The 21,188-nt window shown below is 46.0% G+C and overlaps 1 protein-coding gene and 1 long non-coding RNA gene across 2 annotated transcripts in view; one reads left to right on the forward strand and one right to left on the reverse strand.

Moving 5' to 3' along the window:
* The window catches only part of Tulp4 (TUB like protein 4), a 129,215-nt gene that overhangs the window by 98,775 nt on the left and 9,252 nt on the right, over positions 1-21,188 (forward strand). The window contains 7 exon segments of the mRNA XM_005065919.4: positions 5,903-6,069; positions 9,048-9,272; positions 9,431-9,665; positions 13,305-13,449; positions 14,183-14,327; positions 15,823-15,916; positions 19,799-19,942. Of these exon segments, the coding sequence (XP_005065976.2) occupies positions 5,903-6,069; positions 9,048-9,272; positions 9,431-9,665; positions 13,305-13,449; positions 14,183-14,327; positions 15,823-15,916; positions 19,799-19,942 (1,155 nt within the window).
* On the reverse strand, positions 16,084-18,696 carry LOC121144444. Its single transcript, XR_005881796.1, has 3 exons — positions 18,274-18,696; positions 16,732-16,790; positions 16,084-16,235 (listed from the first exon to the last, which is right to left on the reverse strand). It is a non-coding gene; the product is annotated as an uncharacterized LOC121144444 (long non-coding RNA).

Genomic DNA, 21,188 nt, shown 5'->3' on the forward strand with positions numbered 1-21,188 from the left:
TACCAATGTCCAAATGTTTTAAATGGGTCCTTTTTTTCCCCCAAAGGGAAAAACTGGCAAAATGAATTCTGTTGTTTCAAGGTATGTCAAGGGCAGACAGTCTTTCCAGTTCTTTGTTGGCTTCGGGACGAAAACTCTCGGGTCCGGGAGGTTGATGCAGCAGGCCTGTTGAGAAACTGGAAATTCGAACCGACTGTTTTCTTTCTTTCTCAGGCTGTAGATTCGATGACATCAAGGGTCTGGAACACTGATTTAGGAGATCTCACTCAAACTGGCTTAGGTAGGCTCCCATGGTCTCAGGTCCAGTTTTTCTCTGCTCCATGCATCTCACCAAATGGTCCGACAGCTGCCAAAGCTTTATTCTTTTCCTGCAAGAAAACACAAACATGCTCTCGACCCCAAATTAGGGTCTTCTCCACTGTCTAGTGCATGGATGTCTCCATTTGACCTGAGCAATGGTTGCTCAAGTTCCATCATGCCAGAATCTGTCTGAAGCAGATTGCTCACTGGCATTCACATTTTAAAATTTTTAAATGAGGAGTGTATTATTTGGTGAGTTATGTGGGGACTGGGGACATTATTCCCCCTTTTTTATTTTCTAAAAAAATTTTTTGAACTGTTGAAGCTGGACCATAACAGTAGTAGAAGGATTTGTCTATCCTCCTTGGTTAACTGGGTTATCTAGGTGAATTGGGATCACTACTTAGGTTATTTGTAGATGCCCTTTAAAAAGGACATATCCATTAAATAGTTCCCAAAAAACTTCTGAAAATCACTCAAAGATTGTAAACTATATACTGTGTCCAAATAACTTTTGAAAATTATTTGAAGTCTGTGAGCAGTCTTTCCCAATCTAACCTGTAGATCTCTCACTAGCTGACAAGGCCTCATTTGTATCCTAACTTTTCTGTTAAAACATTAACAGACTGGCTGGATGTTCCTTTTGGCTATATTTAAAGCAATCTAGGTAGCTTCTTAACTATTTTTGAAGGGATTTAAGTATCCTTTTAATCATATAAGCAGTTCATACTCACACATTCACAATCACATGTCATACATACCAGTGTAGCCACACCGTACATTCAGAACATACATGCATCTTTTGGTCATCCTTTTTTCCTAGGTCATGATTAGTCTGTTGAAATGAAACTTCCTTAATTTAAATCTATGTAAAGGAACAACTCCAGCCAATCCTTGAACTAAAAAGGTTAAAAAGTCCTGTATGCCCTTCATCATTCCTCCATTTGAGCAACAGTCATGGGGTACAGCCGTACCTTACTCCTTGTAACTCCGTAGATGCAAGGTGGAGAGGCCAGGCTTTTGGCCAAAGGTTTTTAGAGATGACTCACAAAATACAACTTAAATGCAAACAAAATTTTCCATTCCATATACCTTTGTCTTTTTCTTTTTCTTTACTTAATACCAGTACCTCTTTACTGTTACCTTTTTTTTTTCGAAACAGGGTTTCTCTGTATTATTTGGAGGCTGTCCTGGAACTCGCCCTGTAGGCCAGGCTGGCCTTGAACTCAAGAGATCTGCCTGCCTGTGTCTCCTGAGTACTGGGATTAAAGGCGTATGCCGCTGGTATTAAAGGCATATGCCACTGGCAATCTCTTGGGTTCCCTTCTTTCCTGACCTTGGTCAGACTAAGGCCTAGAGATTTAATCTAGGAGATAATAAATATTTTTAATAAAACAGAGATTCCCCTTTAGGAGGGGGAAACTCAGAATGTTTAGTTTCTGAGTTTTTAATCTCTCATTGGCAGCAGCCGCTCCCAATGTATTATTGGTGCTATAAAAATTGATGAACAGGGAGCTGGAATGACTAACTGGCATCAACATGGGGGGGATCCTCACCAGCGCCCATATTTCCCTTACCTAAGTCTTCAGCAATGGTTGGATCATCTTTATCATGGTGAGCATTCCTAGTATCCAGAGTAGTATTGGGGTCGACATGCCTGATGCACCGTTTGGGGACCCAAATGGGCTTCTCATTTCCTGGAGGGAAAACACAAATAGCCCCTCAGACCCTAGCTAGTAGGGGAGTGGGTGGCTGCCATTTTCCTGTAATCAAATCCTTCCATCTGACCCATCCCAAAGACTGGGAGGGTTTGTTCAAATTTCTCTCCATAGCAGACAAATTATTACAGTCTATGGTCAAAAAATTTAAAATGTAAAGTATGGTGGATAACTGAATATTGGGGGAGGTAACATACTCCCCCCCTTTTTATTTTCTTAAAATATTGTTTGAGAGTGGCATGGGTGGGCTCCACAATGGCCTGTCCCGTGGGGTTGTGAGGAATACCAAAAGAAAGGACAATGTGATGTTCCCTGCAAAAGGCAGCAAAGCGATTGCTGGCATAGGCAGGGCCATTGTCTGTTTTTAGGGCATCGGGAACGCCCATGTAGGCAAAGGCCTGCAGTCAATGAGAAATAACGTCTTTAATCTTCTCTCCTGAGTGGAGAGAGGCAAAAATCAGTTTAGAATACGTATTCACCGAGACATGCATGTATTTTAATTTCCCTGCCTGTGGCAGGTGAGTGACATCCATTTGCCAGAGATGGTTGGCCCTGAGGTCCCGGGGATTTACCCCCTCATTGGGATAATTATGATAAGGGGCACAATCAGGGCACTGAGAGGTAATTTGTATAGCTATGGATAAGGGGCACCCAGTGTGAAATTTAATGGAGCGGGCATTTAGATGATACCGCTCATGGAGCTGGTGGGCCAGCTGCTCCTGAGTAAATAAGACCCTAGGGCGGGTCAAGGAGTCAGCAATTTGATTGCCCTGGGCAAGGGGTCCTGGAAGGTTAGTATGTGCACAAATAAATCCCACATAAGCAGGGTAGATGCGCTGCCAAATAAGATGTTGGAGCTGAACTAATAAAGAACGAACCTGGGAGGTTGGAAGAACATATGGAGAAGTTTCTAAAGGTCTAACAATGTTGGCAACATAAAAACTATCAGTATATAAATTAAAGGGCTCTCCCTCAAACATTTGGAAAGCCATCAAGCAAGCAAACAACTCTGCGGCTTGTGCTGACATCTGCCCTATGGGTACCCTCTTCTGCACCTGAGAAGAAACCACCACCGCGAAACCCTTGGAGGAGCCGTCTGTAAAGACTGCGCAAGCTCCAACTAGAGGGTTCTCCTTTAAAATCTTGGGAAAAATCACAGGGTGTTGTTTAAAAAAAGACATCAAGGGGCTATTGGGATAATGGTTATCAACCTGAGCGCCTGTAGATGTAATAAACAGGGTCCACCCATCATGGAAGATCTGTAGATGTTCCACCTCCTCCTTACCATAAGGAAGGATAATTTTATCAGGATTCTTTCCAAAGGTTTGAATGCCCTGGATGAAGTTCCCATCAATGTCCCTACAGATCTGGATATAGTCATTTAGACTTTTATTGCGATAGGGGCGAAGGGCTTCCTTACAATATTTATTTGCATTTTCAAAAGCCATCTGCTTGATGACTGGCATCGCAGGCCCAATGCCCCCAAATATTCTTTCTGCTACCTGACTGAGACGGTCTACGAAGTCTTGGAAATGTTCAGAGGGTCCTTGAAGGACTTTGGACAGATGATCCCCTCCTTCCTTGGAAGGCAATGCTTTCCAAGCCCCTTGGGCCGCTGCTGCCACTTGGGCATAGACTGCGATGTCATATTGCATTTGTTGCTGAATGGTGGCATATTGACCACTCCCGGTAAGCATCTCCACATTTCTCTGGGGCTGTCCAGCCTGTGCATTTCTTTGGGCTGTCTGGCTGCATCTTTCCTGAAACTCACCCCTCCAAATCAAATAATCTCCCCCTGATAGAGTCGCTCGGCAAAGCTGCTGCCAATCACTAGGTGTCAAGTTAAGAGACACAAAAGATTCCATTAAGGAAAGTGTAAAGGGAACCTGCACTCCATAATTTAAAGTTGCCTCTTTAAGTTGTTTTATATCTTTAAAACTTAAAGGGTTGTGACGCTAAATGACCTGTCCAGAATTGTTCGGGTCTGGAGCTTCTATTACCGGGGTCACCACTGGGCAGTATTGGACCCCTCCTTTGGGTCTTCCCTCCAGGTCGGAGAAGGACTGGGTTATATCATAGGAGGAGTCCCTTTTTTCAGAGTATGGAGAAGGGTTTCTCTTCCTGTTCTGTCTTTCCTTAATTCAAGTATTTTTTAGTTCTTTTTTAAGGACCGCGATCTCAGTCCTTTTCAGACTGTGACGAGTCTGAGTCTGAGCTACATCCATTTTCTGGGTCTGATAGAGAAGGATATAACCGATTCTGACCGGAGTTCTTCTGTTTGGGTCGTGCCCGGAGACCACTACATGTTTTTTGTTGTTCCTAAGAGACTCATCCTCATCCTCACTAACAATGGAGCCTCTAGTTTCAGTCAGGGTCTCTTCAGATGATTCATCATCACTCTCTGCCCCTGAACTCAAGGAGGCTTGAGTCTCTGTCTCTTGTAACTCTAAAAAAGCCTCTTTTGTGTCCTGAACTACCTGGCGATGACGAACCTTATATGTCAAAAGTGCACCCCTTACTAATCTCCATAAGGAGAATGTCGTAGGGGGCAAGGACTAAGATCCCTGTTTTCGTAAAAGTCTATGAAGATCACGGCGAACCTCCTCCCAATCTGGGATATTTAAGCTTCCCCCAGTAATGAACCATGGACTGGCTCGTTCAATGGATTTTAGAAAGCCTTCTAGGGTTTTAGACTTGACTGCAGTCCCATGTCCTTTAAGTAACTTTTTAAATTGATACTGTAATGATTCTAGCTTCCCGGAACTATTCCCCATCGTTTCTTAACCCTGTCCACTTACCTCGCTTTCACGATCTCAGTGGAACCTCCAATTGCCGCATCCGCTGCTCAGTCTGTGTCCGAGAATGTGCGGAGGGTGTCGGGGATTGACAACACAGACCCCAAAGGCTCCTCAAGAAGGCTCTCTTTTATTCCTATTCTGGCTGGTTATTATATACCCTGACACCAGAGGTAGAGGTGGGTGGGTCTGAAGAGGCGGATAGTCTTTGGAAAAGGTCGAGGTCAGGGTGGTTCCCGTGGGCCAGCCCTTTTCAGGAACTTATTGCCCCGGGCATTGTATTGTTTTTAGTAAACATGTTTTTAGTAAACATTGTCTTACAGCTACCTACTCCCAGGCTGATGGGGAAGTGGGTCTCTGAACAAGGTCTGGTGTTCCCACAACTTAACAGGACCGCCTTTGTTCTTTCCCCTGGTCTTACATCGTCATAGGTGTCCAACAAAAGCCAGAGCTCTCCTGCAGATGTGCGTCCAATGCCTGAACATCGTTAATTAATTAGTAAACTTGGGTTTTGCCTTGATTCATCTTTTAGCTGGAGAATTTATGAGTAAATTCTTTTAGTCGCCTATGGGCCTGAAGTAGCAAAGCCCTGATAGAACGTGCCTCAGCCACAGGTCTTTTCTTATAGCAGTTCACAATTTTATTATGGGAATGATGCTACTGGAGGTAGATATTTAACATGCCAGCATTTGTTTAGTTTTCTCTTGTGTGTATATATCTCTATATATACTTTAATAGTGAGATCTTACTATGTAGCCCAGGCCAGCCTTACACCTATGACTCTTTTGCCTTAGCCCACTGATTAGCTGGGATTATAGGCTCATACCTGGCTTTAACGTGTCTATTTTATTAGATCTGGTTTTTGCCCTGAGTTAGTTGTGTTCCAGAGGAACGGCAATCCCCACCTGTGTGATAAATGCCTGTTTTCAGTAGAGTGTTGTCTTGTAAGAGGTGTACCTTCATGAAAAAAGAGGCTGAGCCGCTGTTGACTTTGTCTGGGAGCTCTGTGTTTGAATCTACTCAAGACAGTCATGTGACTGTTAAGCAGGCTGTGTCTGCATGCTAACCAGCCCTTCTGTGTGGTTTCAGAGGTGGTGGCCCAGTGGTGTACACAGGGAGACTTACTGGCAGTTGCTGGGATGGAGCAGCAGCCCCAGCTCAGCGAGCTGCCCAACGGTCCTCTTCTGAAGTGTGCCGTGGTCAAGTTCTACAATGTTAGAGGGGAGCACATCTTCACACTGGACACGCTGGTACAGGTGAGGACACTTGAAATGCCAGTTGCTATGCTCCATCTTTAGTAAATAATCATAAGTGACTTACTGTAATTACCTTTGGCAAGGTTTTTTTCCCCCCTCAATTGATTCATGTCATGTAAACCAGGGAAATGGGGAAGAAAACATTTTTTACCTTTTAGCCAAAATGCTTAATTCCAGTTTGAAATCAAGTGAGTAGAGAGAAAATAGAGGGATCTGCTTCTGATCTGGACACTTGAGAGGAAACCCGGAGATGACGGACTTTAGGTGTGTGCAAAATAGAAACGTGGAGACTCAATATATGAGCAGCAGTTGTAGAACTGACAGAGCTCTAAGGCAGTCTCAGACCGCACTAGACGGCAGGGTTACGCAAGAGTAGCAGCTGGGGCCCCTTCATAGCAGGTAGATAGGAGAGGATGGGAAGTTTTTCAGTATTTCTAAATTCATAAGACTTTTGTGTTTAATTGGGTATTTGTGAATGCAGCCTGAAACATAGCTCATGATTCTGTCCCAGAGACTGTGACCCAGCAGCATTCTGGATAGAGAAGTCTTGCTCTGCTTTCGTAGTTCAGAGAACTGCACCCTAACACCTACTGCATAATGTGCGCTTTCAAATCTGTCCAAAAGTTTTGACCTTCTTTTCACCGAACCCTTGTAGTGTAGAATGCCTCTAGCATGTATTACTTTACTGTCTCACTTTCTTTAAGCCAAGGCATGTTTTCCTTGATTTTCTTTTCGTGTTGTGCCCTGCTTGGACCGTGCAGAAGCACTGCAGCTCTGCTTTCTCCTGTCCTCCACTCCTTCCCCTGGGTGGGGCACCCTTGCTCGTACCCCACCCAACCTGTGGGTTCTTTCCTGCCGTAGAAAACTAGGTCATTGGCCAGTGCTCTCTGTGGAGCCTGTCTCTCCTGTCCTGTTGTCTTATTGTAAACATGCTTTGTTGTTGTTTGTTCAGTAGAATAGCCTAGACCTAAGGGCTAGGGAGAGAGTGGGATTCATTACTTCTGAGTGACAGGTATTTGAGTTTCTGAGTGAGGTAGTACATGTTCTTCAGGCTGTTTGTTGTATCAGGACACCAGTACTTAGGAGAGGTGGCCACTCGTAGTAAGACAAGCAGTAGCTGGACGTACATTACCCAGCTCTCTTGATTTCACTTTCCTCCGGCTTTAACGGGAACAGGAGTGCCTGTGTGACTGCCGAGAGGACTTAGGCAATACGTGTGAGCACTTATTGTGACTCCAGGCTGTAGTGGGGTCTGAAGATGTGCTTCCTTTGTTAAAATGGATGGCGATTGGAACTTTCCCCTCCTGGACAGTCTGGATTAGTAGTGTAAATTCTTGGTATAAAGAAGAGATGCATGATTAGGATAACTTTCTATCTGACGTATAATCAGCCATCACACAGAGACTTCCTGGAAAGCAGGAGTAGGAGAGAGGACAGGAGTCTGCCTCCTGCAGTCCCAGCACTGCTGTCCTAGCAGATCCATTCATCTATCAGAGAGAGTGGGAAACCACAGGGAAGAAGTTGTATCTCTGCAGCCAGCTCTAGTGTGTCCTGTTATACAAGTCGAGGACTGGTTCTCATGCTGTAAGTCAGCAATGTTACACTGAGGACAGGGCGCGTGCAGAGGTAAAGGGTTAGCCAGTGTCTGTGAAATGAAGGCCAAGGGCCGGGGATTTTGCTCAGTCTTAGTGTGCATCCACAGCAGGATTCCAGTGCCACCAGCAAATAAGTGAGTAAATGTAAGTTTGCTGCTACTAGAGCCTCTGTCCTAATGCGTAGCTGCGGAGCTTAATGGCACATGCACACAGTGTTGGTCTGCTGTCAATGATCAAGCCTTCTGTGAGGTAACAGGGTTCCTCCCTCAATGATCTACCCTCTGTGGAATCACCTTGTTGGAGAAGCCCAGCTTGAAATGTTCTAGAAGCCCTCAGATTTGAGTTCCTGGATCCATAACTAATAAACACATCATCATCTTTGGCTGGAAAGCTGTGGCCTAGCCTCATGGATAAACATACAAGATAAATTGTCTGCAGCCTTGTATCTTGCTTTGAAGTTGAAACTAACATTAGCTGACCCTGCGGGCTATTTTAAGGAATTGTCTTTGTGTGTTCCTTTTATCTTGATGTTTGCTGCCACTAAAGTGTTGTGGAAATTCTGTTCCTATCTGTCATTCATATAAAGGATGCAACATCTCTACTTGTAATCTCTGAGACCTCATCAAATTAGCACACTATCTGTGTGAACAAATCTCTGTTTCTCTGTCACAACCCTTCATGTCTTTTCTGCCTTGCTCAGCTTATGTAATATTCTTACTTAGATAATGCTCTTGAGTTTGAGATTTATTTCAGTGCGAGAAGTTGCTAACATATGCACATTTGGATTGCAGCTTGAGATTTCAGAGATTCTCATAACCCCTAGAGTCTTACCTGGGATCTCTGCTGCCCCAAGTCTCCCTTTTCCAAAGGGAGATGTTTGCCTTTCCTGGCCTGTTGCTTTGAGGATGGTTGAGAGCAGCAATGACCTAGTCCTGAGTTGTAGCTGTAACGGGTCCCAGAGGACCATGGTGCTGCCTTCTCCTGTGATGCTCACAGCGTTCCCATTGGACTCATAAAAAGTGTGAGGCTTAGAGCGGGGGATTTGTCCCAGGGTTCATGTCTGGGGCCCCACATCCATTGTTAGTTTGACCTTGAAATGCTGTCTCTTGGAAAAATTGATTGAAAAAGGTCACATGATTTACCTCTTCATCCCCTTGTAATTCATTGGAACAGCACTGGGTAATTTGAGGATCGAGATGGCCAGCACTGTGTAAGAAGTATCGGTGAGTGTGCCCTGAGTTAGTCACCCCTGCTTTTAGAACCCAGTTCATACATAGCTGGTATTCTTTGCTGTCCTTTGAAAAACCAACATTGTCAAAACTGTCAGAGGACGAAATTTCCTGAAGTAAGTTTAACTGACCCTTGCCCCCCTTTTCCTGGCAGCGCCCCATCATCTCCATCTGTTGGGGCCATCGGGACTCCCGGCTGCTTATGGCCTCAGGACCAGCCCTGTATGTGGTTCGAGTAGAGCACCGAGTGTCCAGCCTCCAGCTTCTGTGCCAGCAAGCCATTGCCAGCACCCTTCGAGAAGATAAGGACGTCAGCAAGCTGACCTTGCCCCCTCGACTCTGTTCCTACTTGTCCACTGCCTTCATCCCCACCATCAAGGTAGCCTTCTCACCCTCCCTGGTCTTCCTTCCTGCCTTTCCACCACGAGAGACTGCGAGATGCAGGGGGAGCCGGGCGGCACAGAGACTGTGCTCTGCCTGTCCGCTTGCCCTTTCTGGGATCCCAGATGTGCTTTTTCTACCTTGTCCTGCCTCTAGCCCCCGATTCCAGACCCCAACAACATGCGAGACTTTGTCAGCTACCCCTCAGCTGGCAATGAGCGGCTGCACTGCACCATGAAGCGAACAGAGGATGACCCAGAGGTCGGGGGGCCCTGCTACACACTCTACCTGGAGTACCTGGGAGGACTCGTGCCCATCCTCAAGGGGAGGCGCATCAGCAAGCTGCGGCCAGAGTTTGTCATCATGGACCCTCGGACAGACAGCAAGTCAGGTGGGCCCTTGCTGCAGTAGCTGCAGCCCTTCTTGTGTGGTTGTGGAATGTCACTCCTAAAGCCATGCAGTGAGAATTCCGGTTTCTGAGACATGCTCTTGTGGAACATTCTGGGAAGTTACTCCATTTCCTGGTTCCCAGCTAAGTGAGCAGTTGTGTAAACGCCCTTGTTGGGCGGTCTTCACAGCATGCGATGTGTGTCAGGGAACGTCAGCTTCCATCCCAGGAAAAGCTACTCCTGCAAGCCTTCTAGTACCAGGGACAGGCCCTCCCGCAGCCGCTGGGCACCTTACTGTAGTGCTGGGGAAGTAGAAAACGCGGTGTCCCTGCCATCCCAGAACAACGACAGAAGCCTCAGGCCTCCTCAGCGCTGGGCTCTTGCCTCTGTTACCTGCTATGTGCATTAGGTTCCCGTGGAAGTTTCAGTAGTTCCAGCATGAATCGACAATCTGTTCTTGTGAAAACCCCTCTTGGGCAATAGTGCCTAGACATGTTAAAGGTGCCTCTCTCTACAGGATCCTAGACTGAGGCTCCCCAGGAAGGGACTGTGGGTTTTATGCCAGTTAGCTGTCAGCCAAATGTCTGTGCACCTGCGAGTGCCTGAGGCTTATAAATCCTGCCACCTCCCTGTGAACCCTGCCACAGAGTGCACAGCACTGGCCTTGGTGTCCATCACCTGTCATAGCATAGTGTCAATTTACTACTTCACTGTTGGACTAGCCTTTGTCTCCCGTGGTGTCCCTGAAGCTACCATAGCACGTGGGACCAAGGTCTCCCTAGTTCTTAAAGCAGTGGCCTTGTTCACCCTCAACCTCCCTTGGCAATGCTAGTATTTACATGTCTTCGCAAAGTGTGTTGGTTAGGCATTATCACAACATCATGGTAGTATTCTCTGCCAATGTCCCCATGTAAAATAAAAAGCAAAAACAAACAAGCAGTTTTCCAATGCTGAATGTTCATCTTTCTACCAAGGGTAGGAGGGAGGAGTAGAATTGTGGGCATGAGGTCAGGAAGCGGGGAGGAAATGGACACTGCACAGAACGGCTTCGGGAGGACAGCTCGCTGATGTCAGGCAGGGTGCAGGGCCAGGCACCTCAAAGCCTGCATCCTTCTCACTGTGCATCTCTCTCCCAGGACCTTCATGGCACAGCTCTAAGAGCGTGGGCTGTGACTGAGTATTAAGGTCTCTTGGGGGAATGCTTTTCTTTCTCCCTGATGTGTCTGAATTCCTTTGCAGAAGGGGCCGCAGCCTCCCAAGGCCAGGCTGACTTACGTCCTGACTTACCTGCCTGGCTGCCTGGTTTTTCTTTTTTTTTTTTTTTTTTTTTGGTTTTTCGAGACAGGGTTTCTCTGTGGCTTTGCAGGCTGTCCTGGAACTAGCTCTTGTAGACCAGGCTGGCCTCGAACTCACAGAGATCCACCTGCCTCTGCCTCCCAAGTGCTGGGATTAAAGGCGTGCGCCACCAATGCCCGGCCCTGGTTTTTCTTAATGTTCATACTGCCAGCTCACTCCAAATACAGACTGCTCAGTTGCTAACACGTTTGAGAAATGAAGTGTTTTATCTTAATAATTTTATAATTTAAAGTTATAAAGTGAATACACAAACACCAAGTCAGTGCCCACTTTTTGTGGTACTTGAGCCCCTGGGAACCCTGAAGAGCACAGGACAGTTTAAGCACTTGAAAAGTTCATCAAATTCAAACACCTCATGACAGAAATAGAACCTGTGTCACAAGGCACAGTATGACTAATTGACAACTAAATGGTACAGATAAAGTATCTCAGAGGATGCAGGTGGTTTGCAATTTTGAAAAGCCAGGACTGTCTCATGACGAGAAGCTATGTAGCCTTGCTAGGCTCCACAACATTGTTTCTCAGGATGGCCCTTGGACCACTACCATTGAAAGCACCAGATAGGTCTATTCTACTGTAAGTCCTAGGCTCACTCTTACATCAGCTGATGAGGTCTGCTTTGGGACCAGGGTTCCTTGGCAGATTTTTATGATTTACTGCAAGGAATTTTCACCAAGTGTCTTGACAATTAGAATTACCATTATGGGGTTGGAAATTTAGCTTGGTCTATACAGTGCTTGTCCAGCACACAAAATCCTGAGTTCAGTGTCCCCATAAACCAGGCATGGTGTGACATGTCTATAATTCTCACATTTCAGAATGAAAAGTAGGAAGATCTGAAGAACAGAGTCACTGTAGCAAGTTCAAGACCATCCTGTCTCTCTGACAGGGAGAGGAAGTCTGAGTGATGTGTAGTTCACACACTTGGAGATATTCCCTGAGCCTGCCTCTTGGTTTGAGTCATGACTAAGCTTCCTTTGGTCTAGTGACTAGTACATTAATTAAATCATAGAAAGCACTGTTCATTGTATGTGGACCAAACCTTTTTATGTGCTCAAACTCTGACACAACACTGTGGCTTGCTAGATATAAAGTATGTGCCACTGCTTTGGTAAATAGCTTTAAAAAGGGGTGACAAGGGACATAAAGTGGGTACCAGCTTCTTTTCTATGTGTTACAAAGAGGCTTCTGTCCACCTGTTACCACCATCTACTCAAAAACTCAGTGACAAATGGAATTAACAAACTCATCCTTTGAAATATCAACATCTGTTTGTTTGTTTTTTCAAGACAGGGTTTCCCTGTGGCTTTGGAGGATGTCCTGGGAACTCGCTCTGTAGACCAAGCTGTTCTCGAACTCAAAGAAATCCACCTGCCTCTGCCTCCCGAGTGCTGGGATTAAAGATGTGTGCCACCAATGCCCGGATAACATGTTTTAAATGTTGGGATCACATCATTTTCTCTGAATTAATTATGTTTGAATGTTGCGCTCTGATTACTTGGTGAGGCTCTTCAGAGAGTGAACCTTTGTCAGCACAACCGTTTGAAGAATGGGTACTGACATTAAGGAAGGCGTAGGCAGGACTGTGGCACACGAGTGTGGGCGGTGGGATCAGAAGAGACCTGTGGTGGCAGGGCGTCTGCTTGTAGTTCTCTGTGTTGTCCACTCGGCACTTTGCCTTACCCTCTATTCTGGGCCCCTGCACCTCCGTCTGCTGGCCAACTAGTGAAGTTCCAGGAATGGCTTCCATGTGGAGTCCTCATAGAACCACCCAAAACTACCAGTGCGAGTCCTCTGCCCAGAGTCTGCCTTTCTCTGACGGGGTCAGCTGTACAAGGTGGAATCGTCAGGCACCAGAGAGCCTGTGGCAGTTCCAGAATTGTCATCCTAAAAAGACTTGCCCAGAGACCTTGACATGGGCCCAACTCGGCAAGATTCCTGCAGGCCTGGATGGCCTGGGCCTTCCCAGGTCAGAAGCAGGTTCCAGTAAATCTATTGACTAGCCCCTCTGCCTAGTTTTCTAGTCTAATTGAAAGTTTACACAAGCCTGGGTAGGTAGTCATCTGAGTGTTCTGAGGCTCAATAGTCAACTTTTTATTCTCAGCTTTTGGCATAGTGAAGAATAGTAGAAATTGTCTACTTCTGCTTAGAAAGGGCATGAAAATGTAAAAGGAAAGGACTGCTTCTTTCTCTTTTAACCTCTGGCCTAATGAGAAAGTCAGTGAAGTCCGCCTGCCCTATATAGCAGTGACAGTTGCTTACACCTGATGTCTGGTGTCTTACAGATGAGGTCTATGGGAGCAGCTTGATTTCTACTGTGGTTGACAGCTGCAACTGCTCAGACTCCAGTGACATTGAACTGAGTGATGACTGGGCTGCCAAGAAGTCTCCCAAAATTTCCAGAGCTAGCAAATCGCCCAAACTTCCAAGGTAACCAGAGGCATCCCTTTGTTTGTGCCTTCAACATGACATGGCATCGTTTGTTCTCAAAGTAGAGTTCCATTGAAGCTGACTGTAATGAGAACTCTGAACTACCTTAGGTCTAGAATGATGCTCAAGTCTAGAATTTTCTCTGCCTAAATTAACCTTGAGAGGATGAAGGAAAGGAAGTTCACACTTGAACAGCAGCAAGATCAATTCCACTTTTGTTTTCTTATCACTTTTCATTCTGGAAGAGTCTGTGTGGAATAGTTACAGCTTTTCTTTCCTCCTGCCTTTCTTTCTCTCCCAGGGTAGAAAGGGGCATGCTAAGGCCTGCAGACTTCACTCAGGTCAGCAGCCGTTGCTTCCCAGCTCCTCTGTTTCCCCTTCAGTTTAAGAAAAGAAAACAAATGTTTATAGTAGACATGTTGCATTGAAGAGAATGCCAAGTTCTATGCCTGTAACGCTGTCTGAAGGCAGAGGGGCCAGTGTCACCACCGCTATATTCCTTCTCTTGTTGTCATGGCTATGTGACTAGACAGACAAGGCTTACCTGTGGGCAGTAACTGACAGACTCTTGCTTGTTTGCAGTTCTGTCATAGCATGCAGAATCAGGTGTGATATACATACCACCTTACACATGCCCAGATGCTCATCTTTTAAACTGCTGGTTCACTGGGTAGCTGTGGACCCAGATACATCCCTCTCTGCATGTCTCACCCATCTGGCCTTGTCTCCACAGGATCAGCATTGAGGCCCGAAAGTCACCCAAGTTGCCCCGGGCTGCTCAAGAGATTTCTCGTTCTCCCCGGTTGCCCATGCGCAAGCCCTCCATGGGCTCGCCCAGCCTGACTCGGAGAGAGTTTCCTTTTGAAGACATCACGCAGGTAGGCGTGCATAGCTAACAGTGGCATCTCCGTGCTGTCTGTAACCATCAGGCTACCTGGGAGCACCGCTCTGCTTCCCAGCGTTCCTGTCCTGCTTACTGCTGCACCTGAGCCGACACAGTGGCTCTAACTTCTGCCTGCTGCCCTGCAGTGGCACTAAAGTTCAGCTCTAGGGAGGGAATGCTGGCCTCAGCCCCACGGCAGCCCCGCCTCCTTCCTCAGCCTTTGTGCTCTGTACCTGTGTTATGCCTGAGTCTCCTCCTCCACCTCTTCCTAACTTTCCTCCACTTCCAGCCCTAGCTCAGTTCATGCCTTCTCTGTGAATTCAGGCTTCTGCCCTGGCCCGGCCCACACATGTGGTGCCTAACCCTTCTGGTGCTCCCTAAACACTTCTTTGTGCTTGAACCATTGGCCCATTGCAGTTTACCCATACCCACCCTGAGCATAGAGGTGCAACAGCGGGATAGCTGGGAGGTTTAAAGACAAAATGCTTTCAGCTCAGCTGACTTCTGCAGAATCTATCAATGATGAAAGGGAGAAATGAGCAAAATGGTGTTCCAATCACTTTGGTGGCCTTTTAACCTTTACAATTTTATTTAACATTGTTTTTGTTATTTCACATTATGTTGTTATTGCTTTGTTATTTTATTAATTTACAAATTTGTTTGTTTGTTTGCTTTAGATATAGCTAGTAGCCCAGTCTGATCTGCAACTCAGTGTAATCCTACCTTAGCTTCCCAATTGCTGAGATTACAGTCCTCCACACCTGTTTTATTTTTTACTTATCTTTGAGATAAGATCATGCTCTTTTGTCCAGGCTGGCCTCAAATTCCCACTTCATCCTCCTCACTAGTTGGAACTATAAACATACATCACTACTCCGAAATGGCCTTTTTGAAAAAAGAAAAAAGGTTTCTGAAACAGGGTCTCTTCTAGACCAGAGTGGCCTCAAACTTGCCATGTAGGCAAGGATGGCCTTGAACTTCTGATTCTCCCAGCTGGAACTACAGGACTGCATTGCCAGGCCAGTTTATACAGTGTTGGAGATGAACTAAGGGCTTCATGCATGCTGAATGGACATTCTGCAAACTGACCCACATCCGCAACCTTTTAGTAGCTTTTACAAGATATATTTATATATGCATGCATGTGTGTCTGTGTGCACCAAGTGCATATGTGTGCCCACTGGAGACAGACCCCACTTCTCTGTAAGAGCAGCACATGCTCTCAACTGCTGAGCCGCCTCCCCCGCTGCTAATGACCCTGTACACTGGGACAGAGCGAGCACTCCCAACTCAGTGCACCACCTCTGGGACATGGGAGCTCACTGTGCTATAATTAATCTCTCATCTTAAAAGTGGCAGAAGTTGGAGATTTCATGTTTCTGATGGTGTCTGCCCGCAGTGCTTTTCATGTTAGCACTCGCACTAAGTGGACAGCAGACAGTGTGAAAACAGACTGAGATTCTTTCTTTTCTTCTCTCTTCTCCCCACAGCACAACTATCTTGCTCAGGTCACATCCAATATCTGGGGAACCAAATTTAAGATTGTGGGCTTGGCTGCGTTCCTGCCAACCAACCTCGGTGCAGGTAAAGACTCACTCCATTTTCTTATTGTCCCACTTGGAAATCAGAATAAAAGTTGCAATTTCAACCTGTGACAGCTTAAAGTAGAAAGTGAGCTCTTAAGACAGTACAGGATTGGTGTGTCTGTCACCCTGACTCCAGCTACTGTGATGTCAGAAAGACAGACCTGTACTTACTGGGTTTTGTTCCCGGCACTTTTATTTTTTTCCCCCTGAGAAGCTCTGTTATGAAACTAGTTAGCGTAGCCAGAATCTCTAGAAGACATTGTCCATTGTGAGCAGATTCAGGTTCCAGGGTCCAGGTCTTGAGGCACAAGGAACTTCTAAAGAGAAGGAAACAGGGCCTTAAAGACCAGGGAGTTAGTCGGCTGTTAAGAAGTACATGTTTATCAGTCTTGTTTTTGTCATCTGATAAACATCCTGCCCATGACGGTTTGAGACACAGAAGGAAATGTATGCATGGGGAGTGGAGGCTGGGCCAGAGCCCAGTCTGTGGTCTTCATCAGAGTCGCTACCCAAGTGAGCAGTAGTATCTCACTGCCCTTACCTCAGGGGTGGGGAGAGGTGGGAGTGCTGCCAGGGCCTGCCCATGGCAGGCGGCGACCCTCTGCTTGCTGGGCCTCTGGATGCATGGCTGTCGGCTGTGCTGTTCTCCCTGCCATGTGTTGTCATAGACATGCACGCACACACGCACGCACACACACATACACACACTCACACACACATACACACACTCACACACACATACTCACACACACACACTCACACACACACACACACACACACACCTCCACCTCATCTTCCAGGTCGTCTCCTTACCTCCATGCCTCTGTTGGTGAGGCCAAGTAGGTCCTGGCCCTTCATCCAGTATGTGCTCTCTGCAACCAAATGAAAATTGTTTTTCAAGAATTCTGCCTATAGAAGTTGTATCCAAACATTAAAAACCCATTTGAGATGGAGCTGCAGGGTGCGGTAGTGAGCATCTACATAGCATGCAGCAGTGAACGCTCACATCGCATGCTTGAGGCCCTAGGTGTCATCTCTGACACCATCACCTTCCCTGCAAATCAGAAGACCCATTGCCCTATGTGCACCTACAGGTGTTTGTTAAAACAGCGCTGGTCTACAGCTTTCATTGTGGAGTTTTTTAGGTCAAATAAAATTAAAGCAAGGAACATAAAATTGAATTGGATGTAGTTCTCCACCTCACTAAGTGGGGCTTGCTATGTGTGATATGAGTGTGCAGCAGTGTGCACGTGGGTGTGACCAGGAAGTGTCAAATTCATTACATGAGCAGTCGCCTTCCTTTTCCCTAATTCGTTTTCTTCCTCAGCACAGCTCTCTTGCCTGCACAGAAAGTTTGTCACAATATTTCAATAACATGGAAACCCTCTGATGACCACAAAAATGTTCTTATTCACCTGTGTCTTGCTAACTTGTTTAAATAACATTACCTCCATCTCAATAAGCTGAAAGCTTTGCCTTCCTAAAATAAAGATTGGGATAAAGAAAAGTTATTTATTTATTGACCCTTCTTTTATGGTAGGTAGATCCACAGCTAAGCCAATAAGGATCTTAAACAAGAGCAGGGGTGTCTTCGGGGCCCACGCTAGTCCAATGTGAGTTGTTCTCCTAATCACTTACTTTTAAAAAAAAATTATGTTCTGCCAGGCGGTGATGGCACGCACATGCCTTTAGTCCCAGCACTTAGGAGGCAGAGGCAGAGGCAGGTGGATCTCTGTGAGTTCAAAGCCAGCATGGCCTACATAGTGAGTTCCAGGGCATGCTCCAAAACTACACAGAGAAACCCTGTCTCCAAAAACCCAAAAAATTAAATAAATAAAATTCAATGTGCATTCGTGTTTTGCCTACACATATGTGTGTGTGTGTGTGTGTGTGTGTGTGTGTGTGTGTGTGTGTGTGTGTGTCAGATCCCCTGGAACTGGAGTTACAAACAGTTATGGATTGCTCTATGGGTCCTAGGAACTGAACCTGGGTCCTCTGGAAGAGAAGCCAGTGCTCTTAACTGCTGAGCCATCTCTTCAGCCCCATAATCATTGACTTTTTAGAAAAGGGATTTGGTTTGTATAGTTGCTATTGCCAAGCTTAAAGAATTCTTCATTCGATTATATTAGAGAAGCCAAGTTTTAGATTGAAGAAAGTATGCTACTCATGTTACCTTGTTAATCTTTTCAAATACAATAGATGATGCACTAATGGGCTTAGAAAGTTAGTATCCCCTATGTTTAATAATGTCTCCATCCGTTAGAACAGACTTCGCCCATGAAATGAGAAAGCGATCCTGAGAGGAGGGAGGGACAGAAAGAGGGTCATGGTAGCCAGCACCTCACCACTACTGACCTCTCTGTCTTCATGGCCCCGCCTCCTCCATCACCGTCCTGAGATGGGCTCACTGTGTAGCCCTCCGCCCTCTTGTTAACTTGCGTCCTCTGCTGGTCCAGGGGGAAAGCCACACACTTGCAGGGTCATGTCCCACATGGCCCTGATGTGTTTGCTGGTGACCCCAGAAGCTCATTGCTGTGCCTGGGCTTGCCCACCTTTGTCCTCACCGTTGGCCTTCATTAAGTCCTGTGACCATGGGTACACAGAGCCATGGTGTCTGTGATGACCCATGAATCTTCTTTATTCTTAATTTTTCATGTAGCTTGAGGGCTACATAGAAGCTATATTAAAGGGGGACATATAGTTTAAAAAGTAATAATAATAAAACTTCCCATCATTATTGTAGTCTACTGAGTTTTTCTCCCCTGTAGACAAGTGGTATTTATAATAATTCCTCAATTTAAAAAAAAGTTCCTTTATTGATCTAATAAAGAATAGCTCTTTTGCACTAACTCATAACAATATAGAACTTTCCCACCAAAATTCATAATTTGTATTGTGGACAAGAGTGATGAGACTGTGAATAAAGCTTCTCTTACTTTTGGGTAGGAAAAGACACCTCTTACAGAGGACTCAGCAGAAGCTGCTGCTTCTGGAGCAGCACTGGTTTGTCAGGCCGAGCTAGTTGAGGGACAGTGGCAGAGAGAGGATGAGGCGTCTCTTACGAGCAGGCTGAGTACGAGTGTCTCCGTGCGCAATGTCATGGGACGGAAGAAGCTTTAGACATAAAGGATGGGCCACAAGGGTTGCTCAGTGGGTCAAGGCACTTGTGCAAAGGCTGGGAAACCTAAGTTTGATGCCCTAATTTTATGAGATGGTGGGATAGAACTAACCTCACATGTGTGTCATGGCACACATGTATCTGCATGTATGTGCATATAGACAAGCACACATACACAATTAAATTAATAGTATTTAAATATAAAAGAGTTGACAAAAATGTAACATTTTTAACCTGCTTATGAAACTTAGATTTATATTTTTTCAATTAATTTTATCCCTTCTATTTCATTTGCAACTTAGGCTTTATCCTAATTATCTGTGTTAATCAAATTAAATCTTATGGTGTAAGTAGAATCTGGAAGTCCCTGTAAGTCCCTTTGCAGATCACTAAAGGTGAAAGTCAGTGAGATAAGAGCTGAGCTCTGAACAGCAGCAGCTGTTTCTGCATCTGTGGTACCCGGCTCCCACAGACATCAGATAGCTCCTGAGCTTGCCACTCTTGGCAAAGGAGTTAAGTCTAAGGTATGTTTTTGTCATTTACAAATTGTGGTTCTGTGGACAGACTAAGAATTTTCTGATCTCACATGGCTCTGTATACATCAGCAGAAGCTAAGCACTCCACTCAAGCTCCTGGTCCAGCCTGGGTGGATCTGCCTGCCAACAGAGGGATCCATGGACCTCCCTGTCTCTCCAGCACACTGCTAAGTCTCTGACTCGCGGCTGGCATGCCTCCATTAACTGTGCTCCTTTCTCCCACCAGTCATCTATAAAACCAGCCTGCTGCATCTCCAGCCGCGGCAGATGACCATTTATCTCCCAGAAGTTAGGAAGATTTCCATGGACTATATTAACCTACCTGTCTTCAACCCAAATGTTTTCAGTGAAGATGAAGATGACTTACCAGGTGTGTCACTACATGGACTTGTCTGTCACAGTGCCTTCTTTGTGTGTCATGCAAAGGGGTAGAGTGGTGAGTCGTTGAGTGCAGTTGCTGGTGCGGTTTGGAAAGGCCCGCCTCACTCAGTAAACTCGGGGTGCTTGGGAGGAAAACCACAGTACCTGTCTTTTGTCACGAGGGCAGCTACCAGAGCATGGACACAGAGCACGTCTCACCTCGTATGTTGTCAGTCTTCTGTGCTTTCTGTTGCTTATATAAACGCCATGACCAAAAGCAGATTAGCGAAGAAAAGGATCATTTCACCTCACAGCTTACAGTCTTTGATGAAGGGACATCAGGAAGGAACTCAAAGCAGGAAGCTCGAGACAAGAGGTGCTATGTAAAGTCAGAGCTAAACTCTGTCTCAGTGTCTCCCCACCCACTGGCCTTCTTATCCCTGCTTAGACAGCGTCTCTCTGGAGACTGTAGTGCTCACAGATCCCAGCTCCTCAGGCCTGCCCTGTCTCCAGGACTCAGAGCCTTTGCATTTGAACGCCTCTTCCACCAGGCAATGCAAGCCTCCTCATAGAGGCCTGGTTGCAGTTAGAGATGCATTTAGCACACCGTTTTTAAATTTCACTTTACAAACTGTGAGCTTTAGATTTGTTTACTGTAGTGGGGCATTCTTAAAGGTTCTGCCTTGTTTACAGGTCAGAGTATTTTCCACTGGCTGCCAGGGAGTTGTGTCTAACTATTCTCAGTTACTCCAGGGCACTTGAGAAACTTGACTCTACTTCCAGCACCAGTACCTACCCTTTGATGAATGAGCTTTGGGTACTTAAGCTCGACACATGCTCTGCTATTTCAGAATCTCCAGTTTAGATACAGCTTATAATTTCCCTTTGATGTCTGTTCTTCCAGAGGCAATAAACAGCTTCCTGTACGTTCAGTTGCTGCAGTGACTACCACTGCTGTGTGTAGCCCTCAGTTGAGAGCATGGAATGCACAGCCTCAGGGCTCACAGGCAGTGGCTGTAACTCCACAGAGACTCTCCACTGCAGAGGCACATACCTAGGGCCATTGTTCCCTGGACACGAAAGACTATTTGATCAAAGGAATGACAAGAAGCTTGAGGTGGGGTCCAGATCCCTGCAGCCAGAGGATGAGCTATCTCAGTGAAGGCCCCAGGGAAGAGACAGTTACAGACCCAGAGGTCAGGCTTAACTTGATATCTGGGTGGCTGCATTCTGCTATTTGGGTGCAGAGTCAGACA

This window comes from Mesocricetus auratus, unplaced genomic scaffold (genome assembly GCF_017639785.1).
Source record: "Mesocricetus auratus isolate SY011 unplaced genomic scaffold, BCM_Maur_2.0 Super-Scaffold_100018, whole genome shotgun sequence".
Classification (NCBI taxonomy): domain Eukaryota; kingdom Metazoa; phylum Chordata; class Mammalia; order Rodentia; family Cricetidae; genus Mesocricetus; species Mesocricetus auratus.